This window comes from Canis lupus, chromosome 2 (genome assembly GCF_003254725.2).
Source record: "Canis lupus dingo isolate Sandy chromosome 2, ASM325472v2, whole genome shotgun sequence".
NCBI classification, from domain to species: Eukaryota; Metazoa; Chordata; class Mammalia; order Carnivora; family Canidae; genus Canis; species Canis lupus.
In genome coordinates, this window is record NC_064244.1 from 18,261,398 (window position 1) to 18,274,112 (window position 12,715).

General features: G+C 34.1%; 1 protein-coding gene and 1 long non-coding RNA gene across 7 annotated transcripts in view; one reads left to right on the forward strand and one right to left on the reverse strand.

The window, feature by feature from the left end:
* Window positions 1-12,715, reverse strand: part of LOC112658817 (uncharacterized) — a 113,274-nt gene that overhangs the window by 53,146 nt on the left and 47,413 nt on the right. The window lies entirely within an intron of this gene.
* TRDMT1 (tRNA aspartic acid methyltransferase 1) overlaps window positions 1-12,715 on the forward strand; it is a 61,434-nt gene that overhangs the window by 34,059 nt on the left and 14,660 nt on the right. For 5 of the 6 annotated variants that reach the window (XR_003136169.3, XM_025445553.3, XM_025445552.3 and 2 more), the window contains one exon: window positions 10,642-10,718. Coding sequence is in view for 5 of the 6 variants with exons in the window: in XM_025445551.3 (XP_025301336.1) it covers window positions 10,642-10,718 (77 nt within the window). In the remaining variant the exon portion in view is untranslated. Of the gene's footprint in view, window positions 1-9,894; window positions 9,951-10,641; window positions 10,719-12,715 lie in introns of those variants that run through there. The other variant, XM_025445554.3, reaches the window with a different exon arrangement.

The following is a 12,715-nucleotide window of genomic DNA, read 5'->3' on the forward strand; positions in this document are numbered from 1 at the left end:
ATCTTTTAACATCATTATATCATTCCCCCATTTTATTATTTTATTATGGTGACTATTTCAATTTCTGGTTTTGAATGCATTCCTAGGATAGATTTTTTTTTTAAGATTTTATTTATTTATTCATGAGAGACACAGAGAGAGAGGCCGAGAAGTAGGCAGAGGCAGAAGCAGACTCCATGCGGGGAGCCTGATGTGGGACTTGATCCCAGGACTCCAGGATCACGACCTGGGTCGAAGGCAGGCGCTAAACCGCTGAGCCACCCAGGGATCCCTGCTAGGATAGATTTATGATCTGTTATCTTTTTTAGTAATGCTAGTTTCAATTTGCTAATATTTTGTTAAGTATTTTTACATTTAGCTTCATAGATGATTTCTTATTTCTCCTTGGTGTTTTAGTTTGGTTTCAGTATTAGGGTTATATTAGCCTTATATTTTTTGGAAGAGTTTGAAAAATAAGTAGTAGTTCCTCTATAAATGTTTGATAGAATTTAGTTAATGAAGCCATCTGGGCCTGGAGTTTTCTTTATGAGAAGGTTTTAAACTATGAATTTAATTTATTTAATTGCTATAAGACTAGTAAGGCTTTCTATATATTTTTTATTTAGTTTTAGAAATTTGGGATCTCAAAAGAAATTATGCATTTTATCTAATTCATCAAATGTATTAGTTTGATGTTTTTCATACTTCTTTATACGTTTTTTCTATGTGTGAACTCTATAGTGATGTACCACATGTCACTTCTGATGTTAGTGATTTGTAAAATGCTAATGAAGCTGGAAGTTTGCCGGTTCTATTGGTCTTTTCAAGTAAACAGCTTTGGATGCAACTGATTTTATCTATTGTTCATTTGTTTACTATTTCACTAATTTCTGATCATCTTTATTATTTCTACTTACTTTGTATTTGTGTTTTTTTAAATACTTCTTACAGTGGAACTTTAGATGACTGATTTGAAATTTTTTTCCTTTTTTCATATAAACATTGACTGCTATAAATTTTCCTATGTTTTGGCTACATTCCACAAATTTCCATATGTTGTGTGTTGATTTTCATACAGTTAAAAAAAATTTTCCAATTTTCCTTCTGATTTCCCATGTGTTATTTATAAGTATGGGTTTAAATTTCCAAATATTCATAATATTTTCCCGATATCTGTTACTGATTTCTCATTTCTGTTTTATTTTGGTCATACTTTGTATGATTTCAGTTATTTTAAATTGTTGAGACTTGTGTTATGGCCCAGGATTCAATTTTTCTAGTGAATGTTCTATATGCTATTGAAAAGAATATATTCTTTTTTGTGGGGTGGAATGCTCTGTAAATGTCAGTTAGGTCAAGTTGGTCGATCGTGTTGTTAAATTTTTCTGTATCTTTACTGATTTTTTTCTATCAGTTGCTGAGGGAAGGGGGTTGTAATTTCCAACTACAGTTGTGAATATGTCTCTTTCTTCCTTCAGTATTACCAGTTTTTGCTTCATTTTTTCCTGAAGCTCTGTTATTAAGTGTATATACACTTTATGGTTTTTTTTAATTGAATGATCTCTTTATCTTATGAAATTTCCTTTTTTTCCCAGATTTTATTTAAATTCTAGTTAGTTAACATACAGTGCAATATTGGTTTCAGGAGTAGAATTCAGTGGTTCATCATAATACCCAGTACTCATTATAACAAGTGCCTTCCTTAATACCCATCACCTATCTAGCCTATTTCCCACCCACCTCCCTCCATCAACCCTCAGTTTATTCTCTATCATTAAGTCTTATGGGTTTTTCCTTTCTCTCTCTTTTACCCACTCCCATATGTTCATCTGTTTTGTTTCTTAAATTCCACACGAGTGAAATCATATGGTATTTGTCTTTCTCTGACTGACTTATTTCGCTTAGTGTAATACACTCTAGCTCCATCGACATCATTGCAAATGACATGAGTAATATTCCATATATATATATATATATATACATACATATATATATATATATATACACACATACACACACAATATCTTCTTTATCCATTCATCAGTTGTTGGACATTTGGGCTCTTTCCATAGTTTGGCTATTATTGATAATGACCTTGTCCCTTTTTAACTCCAGGAAATATTTCTTGTTCTGAAGTCTGCTTTTCCTGATATTAATATAACTAGTCTGCTTTCTTATGATTAATGTTTACGTGTTTATGTTTTTCCATCCTTTGAATTTTATCCTATTTGTATTTTTGTATTTAAATTGGATTTACTGTAGACAGCATATGGTTGGGTCTTTTTTATTCAGTCTGACAACATCTACCTTTTAATTGGAGTGTTTGTACCATTTACATTTAATCTTATTATTAATATTTTTGTATTTACTTCTACTACCTTGTTATTTGTTTTCTATTTTTCCAATCTGTTTTTTTGTATGTTTATCCCTCTTTTTCTGCCTTTTGATATGTTAATATTTTATTATTCTTTACTAATGACTTTATTAGATATATCTTATTAATTATATCTGTTTTGTTTTCTTAGTGACTACTCTAGGGTTTACAATATGCATTTTTAACTTAGAGAAGCCCACTTAAGTAACATTATAGCACTTTGTTATATTAATTACAATAATATACATCCATTTTACTCCTGTATATTTTGCTATATTTGTCATACATATTACTGCTGCTTGTGTTAAAACCCCAAATATGTTGTTAACTTTTTTTGGACTAAGTAGTCAAATATTTATTAAAGAGTTTTGAAAAGGACCTGTTATTTACATATCATCTGTTTTTTCGGTTTTGGTTTTGTTTTGTTTTAAGATTTTATTTATTTATTCATGAGAGAGAGAGAGAGAGAGGCAGAGACAGGCAGAGGGAAAAACAGGCTCCATGCAGGAAGCCCGATGTGGAACTTGATCCCGGGACTTCAGGATCATGCCCTGGGCCTAAGGCAAGGGCTAAACCGCTGAGCCACCCAGGGATCCCCTACATATCATCTGTTTTTAACATTTCATTTTTTTTTTTAATCAAAGTTTGCATGTGATATAATTTTCTTTTCTTCCTGAAAAACCTCTGTTAGCATTTCCTGTCATGTGCATGCAGCAAGTGACAAATTTTGTCAGTTCTCTGTCTTTATTGTGAAGTATAATTTTCACTGATTCCTTGGTTGCACTTGTTTTTGAAAGGTTTTCATAAGTTCATATTTTCTATTAATTAAAACTTTTTCTTGGCACTTTGTTACCTAGTTTGCTAAATTTCTGCTGATTCCTCTTCATATATTTTATCTTTCTCTGGCTACAATTAAGATTTTGTGCTTATCACTTGTTTTCAGGAATTTTTATTTATTTATTTATTTATTTATTTATTTATTTATTTATTTATTTATTTATTTATGATAGGCACACAGTGAGAGAGAGAGGCAGAGACACAGGCAGAGGGAGAAGCAGGCTCCATGCACCGGGAGCCCGATGTGGGATTCGATCCCTGGTCTCCAGGATCGTGCCCTGGGCCAAAGGCAGGCGCCAAACCGCTGCGCCACCCAGGGATCCCATGTTTTCAGGAATTTTATTTTGATGTGTTTTTGTATGTTTTTCTTTATTTATTCTGCATGGGCCTTGTGCTTTTCTTGTGTATAGTTCTCATCAAATTTGGGAAGGTTTTGGCCATTATTCAAATATTTTCTCTATTTCCTGTTTTCACTTTACCTCAAATTATATATGTATTAGATCCCTTCATGTTGCTCTGCAGGTCACTGAGGGAATTCATTTTTACTCTTGTTTTCTTTGTGTGTTTCTTTTTGGATGCATGCTATATTGTTATATCTTCAGGTTTTTGTTTTTCAATGTGTAACTTTTTGTTTTAGATTTTTTTCACTTTAAGAAATTTCAATTAATTCTTTTCTATGTCTTTAATTTGTCTCTTCATGTTTTTGTTTTCCTAAAGGAAAATATTATTATTGATATTAATAATGACTATTTAAAAATATTTGCTAATTCTATCAAATCGCTGAGTCTGTTTCTGTTGATGGATTTCGCCACTACCACCACCTCCTTGTCCCCATCCCCTTCCCAGTTAATGGGGTAATGAGTCACATTATCTTGTTTTATAGCATTTTTGTAATTTTTTATTAGGAGCTTGGTTGGCATTGTGAGTTTTACATTTTTGAGTGCTGGAGTTTGTTGTAACTCTTTAAGGAACGTTGGATTTTGTTCTCAGAGGCAGTTAATTGCAAATGAGCTTGATTCTCTCAAGGTATATTTTTAAGCATTTTTTAAAGTGTGTCTTAAGTAGTCTTTACCATAAAGATAGTCTAATCCCACTATTAAAATACGGACTTTCTTAGGTCTCTGTTAAAAACCCTATGGACACATTAAAAATGCTTAACATCACTAATCCTCAGGGAAATGCAAATGAAAACCAAAATGAAATATCAGCTCACAGCTGTTAGAATGGCTAGTGTCAAAAAGACAAATAATAAATATTGGTGAGAATGTGGAGAAAAATGAGCCCTCATTGAATCACAGTGTTGTACACCTGAAAAGAATGGAGTTGTACACCAGCTTCACTTCAGTAATTATAATTATAAAATACCCCATATACTCGACTTGGGTTTCCTACTCTGGGTGACCTAGTGCTTTGGACTACTGTTCTCCAGTGATTGTTCTTTCCCAGCAGTTGTTCTTTGCCCTCACCTAATGTATGTCCACTCAAAGGGAACGCTATGCAGATTCTGCATCTCTTTCTCTGTGTAGCTTCCTTCTTTCTGGTACTTTCTGTCCTAGTTTAGTGCTAATTATATTTCGGTACCAATTTTAATCGATGGTAATAAATCATACTCTTTACATATGATGTAAGAAGGCTTGGAGGAGGGAAGAATGGAGGTAGGCACCTCCAGCTCACTTGAAAGGTCTAAAAGTCTGTCTGTAAGAAAAAAGGCTGCCTGCCTTTGGCTTTCAGTTTCTCCTTTGGTATTCCTGTTAGCCTGATGTGGAAAGAGTGTTATCACGTCTAGGTCAAATATACAGGAGCTATGCTGAGGATCATGTTTTAAAAGGGGATGGAAAATTTAGACATAATGAGAGGTTCTAGGGATTTTAAGTTTTATAAAACAACATATATTGATCGTTTGAACATTTGCTACATGCAAGGTATCGAGCCCTTGGGAGAACACAGATATGATGAAAATAATTGTCTTTGCCTTCAAGAATTTACCAATCAGTGCACAAATTGGACTTGTTAACAGTTTTCTTTGGGATTTCTGATCGAATGCAGCTTAAAAAAAAATACTTCTATTCCAAAACTCTATCACTTTCTCTAATAGAAATAAGAAAAGAAGGGAAAAGGGGATGGAACACCATCATTAATGAAAATAGGATTTAGATATAAGTCAAAATGAGAAAAAAAACTATGAATAGTGTCCAGTCTGGGACAGGACTGAATGAGGATGGTAAAATCATAGGCTGACCTCTACATATCTTGTGCAGAATCAAGAAGGAAAGAATGGCAAGGAAGGAGACCAAATGGACTCGGCAGTTGTTTGTTCTAAGTCAGGAAAAGAGAGATTTGAAAGGTCCACATCACCGAGCTAAAAGTGCCATTGCAACCTTGGCGACTTCCTGCTCGTCATGAGTGCAAGATCATGGATAGGGACAGAGCTGTGCTCTTAGGTTAAAGGCTAGTACAGGTCCTTCCCAGAAACAGTGTGGTGACAAAGTGCATATTTCACCTCATCTTCCAGCAGACTCCATTATTCTAGTGGCCTCCATTAAAAAATGAATAATAATTAGAAAGGAACCAGTTTGAGGCTATACTAATATAGTAATTTTTAAATAAGGTAAAAATGTAAACAGAAAGCAGAATATACAACAGAAAATTATGTTAAGAATTTATGTATGTAAGTTTCAAACACACATGCCTCCATGAGCTTCAGGCATTAAATAAAACATGGTATCTTCAAAACAAGAACTCAAATAAATGTACTCAATGCTCAAAAAGCAGTAAGACAGTAATTGGACTGGAAAAGTAACAGTGGTCAGGGAAAAAAGAAAGAGGAGAAAAATAAAACCACTATAGAAATGAAAGTCATGTCAGAGTAGCAAAAAGTAAAATGGGCAGTGCTGCAAACAGAATTGTAAAGGATTTAACTTGAGAAAAATAAATTAAAATGGAAAAGAAATACAGATCAAATGTAGAATAAATGATAACTACTGAAGACAAAAATGATACAATAAAAATAATTAGTACCTCTGGAGAAGACAATAAAAGAAAAGGAACAAGAGTATTAACAGAAATAGAGGGGGAAAATTCCTAAAATAAAACCTATAACAATTCATGAACTGTAGTATTCATTGGGCCCTTATTGAAAAAATGACTCCTTCACTTAATCTAACAAAGCAAGAGATGAGTCCAAGTAAGAGAACCCTGGAATAAAGCTACCAATTTAGGAAAGAAATTATGATTAGGAAACTGGGTAAAAATATTGTGCACCTTTGTAGTGTAGAAATAATAATGTGATTGAAGTAAGAGAAGAAAGTGAGACTCAAAAAACATGTCTGTTTGAAACAGAAATGAAGCTATGGATATTTATTTTAGGAGACTGTTTAATGTTACTGTTAGGAGCTTAGCTGAGCTGGGCAAGACAGCTGAGCTCTCAGGGGTCAGAGTAGCTTCTTAAAACAGCAAGACAAAAATGAAAGAGTGAGCCTTTATCACTTACTGTGGTGATATAAGCAAGTCTGTAAAATAAAACACCAGTGCCCCCCTCTTCATTTCCCCATGCGACAACACACTAGGGGAGAGCAGATGTGGGGGTCAGCGTAATGTCGAAGGAGTGCTGGCCTTGGGTGGATCCTTGGGAGAATCATAAGGGAGGAAGGCAAGGAATGTTAAGTGCCGAGTACCAGCCAGAGTGGGAAGTGTCTTCCAAATTTCCACCACCTTCTCCCTTAAGGAAGCCTTGGCAGAGCTGTATGCAGAGGATCTCTGCCCAAGGCCTCAGATAAAGAGAACCAGACATGCAAACATATGAAGAATGTGCTGGCCAGGGCACCTGAATCCTTGACTGCAGCAGCCCACAGAGACTTGACGTGCTGGTCATATTCCAATTCTGGAGTGGGAAAGATTGTTTCTCCTCAAGGCCTGTGGGGTAAAGCCTTTGTCACTGTCCACAGGCAGGCCTGAACATTCAGAGAGGGTTATAACCAGGAGGAAGACTCCTCAGTTATAAAAATAACTAGTAAAATAAAACTAAAGTCTGTAATTCATCTAGGTAGGAAATGAGGAATTACTAGCCGCTACTATATAAACTTCACATAAGCAGAAACATTGTTGTCACAGGCTTAGCGCAATGCCTGGCATATAATACATACTCTGAAATATTGGTAGGTCACTTTCTGAGCATTGTTGAATGAACAATATATTGTAGCTAAAAAAATGATCAAATACCAGGAAAACGGTAACAAAGGGTGACAGTTTCAGAATAGACTAGATGTTAGAATGAATTTCAAGGCAAGAGCATTTAAGAGTCCTAGAAAGTTACTTTTATAATGATGATTAATATAGTTCTCAAGAAAGATCTGATTGTTGTATTTATGCACAAGATAACACCAGAGTTCATAGAGCAGGAGATGATAGGAAATATCCACTCAGTATTTATTGGATACCCACTATATACCACAACACAGGAAAATCATTATCTTATGAATATAAACTCAAAAATTCTAAGTAAAATATGACCAAATGATCAGAAGCACATTAAAAAAATAATGTAGTATAACTAAAATAGATTTTGTTTTGGGTGTATGATAGTAGCTTAGTACTTACGAATTCTATTACTGTTATTCAACACGTTAATAATTGGAAAGAGCAAAACTATATATTGGAAAATATTTGACAAAATGCAGGGTTTTCCAACTGGTTTTAATCTCTCTTAATAAAATTAGGACAAATACATATTACTACAGATGTGTATGTCATTTACTGTCTTTGTGTGTATGTTTCTATTTCTGTTTAAACACAGACACACACATGTATCACCACATCTAGTAGCATGTTACATGATAAAACTTTAAAAGCATCCTCACTAAAATAATGAATAAAACAAAGATGTCTACCGTTCACACTGTTATTTAGTATTGTTATGGATTGTTCAGTAGCATACTCATGCAAGAGAAATAGCATGTAAATATTAAGGAAGATTCTAAAGAATAATTGTATAAGCCTGGAAAACAAAAACATACCTTTCTAAAAATAGTATGAGGAACAATTAGTGCATATAAGAAGGAGGCTGTTTATAAAAATATGATAACCAGTATCTTACTATATATACAAACAAAGACATGTTAGAAAATAAAATAGAAGAAAGTTCCTATTTATAGTAGCAACAAGAAACTTACAAACACTAAGAAATAAGTAACAAGAAATATGCATGACCCATGTGGGAATAAAAGGTATTTGAAGAATTGGAAGTATGACTGAATATTATACAAATTGCAGTTCTCTTTAGATTAGCTACAGTTTACTAGAGTAGTCAGGAATTGTTTTCTAACCTACCAAGTTTTTCCTAAAGGTTACATGAAAATTAAGTATGAGAAGAGCCAGGAGCCTTTCTGCAAAAAGAATAAAGCTAGTAAGGGAACAAATAAAACTGCTCATCAAATGTAATAAACAGTGCTATCACACTGTGTTGACCAAATGTTCGCTAAACAAAGATGTTTTTATGACTTGTATGGCCAGGTTATAGAAAAAGAATAGATTTCCATTAGGTTTCAAATATCAAATTATTAGAGATAATTTGTGTATCTCCATAACTACTTTCTTAAATTTCAACACATTTAGTGACTCAAATGCCAGGTTAAATGAAGTTGTGAATGGTTTGGGCAACTATTTTAAAACTCACTATTTTGAAGAACCCTTTAAAATGTAATTTTTTTTTCAATGCCAAGCTGTATTGGAAGCAGTAACTTGGATTACTTCCTTCAGATTTTAGACATAGGATGCTCCTGATATAAAAGACTGTTGTTTTATTTTTACTTTAGTTTTTGAAGTTTAGCTTCAATCAATCCATATTTAGTTAGGAAGTCAGGAAGTTGCTTATCACAATAGCCCAGTGTTGACAGGTTCTTTAACTTGAGTAGGATGTGCTGCCTAATACTGCTCTGCTCTGTGTTTTCTGACAGACTGGGCAGTGCATGATCTTCACATTGTTTCCCTAGATTCCAGGGTTTCAGAGGTGCTGTAGGAACTTTTCAGTAAATAATTTTGCTTTTATTTTACATATATACCTTCAACTACTGAAAAGCCTGTGATTTAAAAATGATAGACACGTACATTCAAACTTTTAATACAATAGAGACAACCAATGTGTTCCCCAGGTTAATTCACTCTTTACAGAACTCAGAATAAAGCTTGTCCTGCTTTATTCATGTCCTTGAACTTAAGAAACGTGTCATATAATTAGGAAAGTTGTGATTCTAGTCTTGTTGCTTGTTTCTGGTGAAGCATACACACTGAGAATTGGAAAACCCATGGCTTGTTTCTCTGTACAGCAGACCCCCCCTTATCCACTGGGAGTGCGTTCCAATACCCCAGATACCTGAAATCTCAGATAGTCCTGAATTCTGTATATATACCATGTTTATTCCTGTATGTACATACCTATAATAAAGGTAAATATAAATTAGGCACAGTAAGAGATTAACAACAATAACTAATGATAAATAGAACAATTACAACAGTATACTTTAGCAAAAGTTATGTGATTGCAGTCTCTTTCTCTCTCTCTCTCTCCATATATATTGTACTCACCCCTCTTCTTGCGCTAGTGTAGGATGACGAGATCCTGCATGATGAGATGAAGTGAGGTGAATGATGTAGGCATTGTGACATTAGGGTTAGACTACTAGTGACCTGACCATAAGTCAGAAGGAGGATCATCTGTTTCTGGACCCAGATTGACTGGGGAAACCACAGAGATGGACAGACCACTGTACTGTATTTATCTTTTCATCTATGAAATTGATGCACATTTTCAACTACTTAGCCCAATAGGGATTATATTCATTAATCTTAACTGTTACCTTTTGAAGTTTTTTGACTACACACGACTATAAAATAATATGATAATTATGGATATCTGAAAATGGGACTTTTTTCATTTTGTAATAATTTAACAGAGACCTTACTTGGGCGGGGAGGCGGGGCAGATAGTGACTGGTCAGTGTACATTTCCTAAATAGAAAATATTATTGATAGAAAGGTCTTACACATTCTCTTAGACCCTATGCTAAGAATTCTTTAATTATAAATAAAGTTCTCTATGTTTCACTCCAGAAAACAAAGCGGTGTTAGACTTGAGGTGCCACAGAGGTGTGAAAGAGTTAGGATTCAGGAAATTAGCGTTCCAGCTCTGCTTTGGCTGGCTCAGAGTCTTGGGGGAAGCCACTTAGTTTTTCATAGCTTCAATTTACTTCTCCAACTTTCTTCATGAGATTGCTTTGGAAAGTTAGTTTAACTGAAGTTAATTTGAAAAATGTTAAGTGTTATATAAACTTTTAAGTATTATAAATAAAACTATTAAGGGTTATAATTTATGATATATTCAGTTATAATTAGCATTTTTCCTTCTTCACTATTCTATGCATCTTTTTATATTTTTTCCCCAAATGTTTGTTCCTTAGGGCATTACACTAGAAGAGTTTGACAAATTGTCTTTCAATATGATTTTAATGAGCCCTCCCTGTCAACCATTCACCAGGTATGTATAATAAATATTTCTTTGTTGAGGAAGAGTACTTTCCAGGAATTAATTAAATCAAATTATACCATGGTTTCAAGCGTGGACACTTTGAAGACTATTAGCTGCATTTTTATAATTTTGACAATCTTCATAAATAATTCCTCTTATCTACTCATATTTATAATTCAGCATTGATCATAAAGGACATAGCAATTACTACCAAACGAGCAAAGCGGTTTCGTCAATAGAAGATATGCAGAGACTGTCTGGGACCTCTTTTATATTGACCTAAGATATTTACAGTATTTATTTATGACCTAAATTACCTTAAATTAATTAAACTTATGAGTATTCAGGAATATCTTTTTAACTGGTTAATAAAGTAAATGTCATATTCAATTTTAAATTAATGTTAAATTTAAAAGCTAATTAAGAATGTGTTTATGAATTTTATGTTTCTCAGAATTTATATATATATATATTGAGTAATTCTGACTTTTTATAGCTGTATTGTAATTCATTTTTTTATTATACAGTATTTGGCTGTGTGTTTCAGGGAATTATATCTTAGATGAAATCTTGATTAATTCATCCTCATTTAGATATTTTTAGTTATCTTAAATAATAGTAACAAGCCTCTGTCTTACAATGGAGTATGCTATTTAATTTAACAAGCCTATGGAATAGGTGTTTATATTATCATCATTTTATAGGTGAGAATATGAGGCATAGAAAGATTAAGTAACTTTCTTTAAGGCCATATACTTAGAAAATGTGAGAGCCAGGATTTGTCAATTATTTTATAATTCCTATTTAAATACTTAAGATGATTTTAAATGGGATGTCACATGTAATAAATATTCTGATTTAAATGAATATTCTCATGCTTAATTTCCATCTAAGTTTTGCTTTATTTAAACAACTCTATAGGAAATTAATTCCCCAAGGATTTATTGTGTCCTTGTGAGCCAGGCATTGCTTTTGATACTGTAGTTCCCATCCTCAAGGAGCTTATAGTCTAAGGGAAATGATTGACAAATAATTATCATATCATATGATACAAACTATGTGATAAATGAATTCTAGAAGTGCTGTGAGAACACAGAGGGGAAAATGGCTTGCTGCATGGTAGGAGACAGGAATTCTCTGAGAGGCAATATCTGAACTGTGTCTGAAAGCAGATTGGGAATTTATCAGAAAAGGCAGAGGGCATTCCATGTAAAGATGCCTCCAAGCATATGCAAGCATATGGCCTGTTGAACTACAGTGAGTAGGAGGCACAGAACAGAATGCAGCCCTAGCACTGCGCAGCCTCATGTATTACTGCACAGGGCCTCCTGTGTCTTCCCTACTACCAGCAGCCCATCTCCAGCTGCTGGTGGCAGCAGTAACTGATTCTGTAATACTGTCATAATTGCAACCCTGAGAGGAAAGGGACACAAGATTTTTGAGGTGTCTATTCAAGTTTACTCTAAGTCTCCATCTGAGCCTCAGATCCACAGATGATTCTGGCCCTGCTGGAAGGTATGAGGGAACTGACAAGTGATGTCAAGTCACTAATCTAAGACAATGAAGCTAGTAAATAACCAGGTCTTAAACCCTTGTCCTCTGTTTCTACTACCCAGGCCCAATCCAAGTCTTCGTTTCTGCTTGATTCTCGATCACATTGAAAATCAGGCATTCAGGTTAAGTCTCTACTATTTACATTGGACGATATTGGCTTTGTCTTACCTAACTATGGTCCATGTAGATGGTGGTTAGTTATCAATTCCATGACTCTATGTTGCCACCCTACCAAGCAGCTCATTCATCTGACCTTTGTTGTCTCATCTGGGACAGAGCAAAAGGTGTAATCAGCCAGTTGTGTGTGTGTTTCCTAAACAAAGTGATTTTAAGAGGGTAATTGAGGTTATTCTCTATTGACTATTTGTTCTTCTCAGTTCTTTGCCTCATGTAAGTCATTTGGCATATTGTTTTATAATATATATATTTATTAGGCAAGGGTTTTTTTCTTT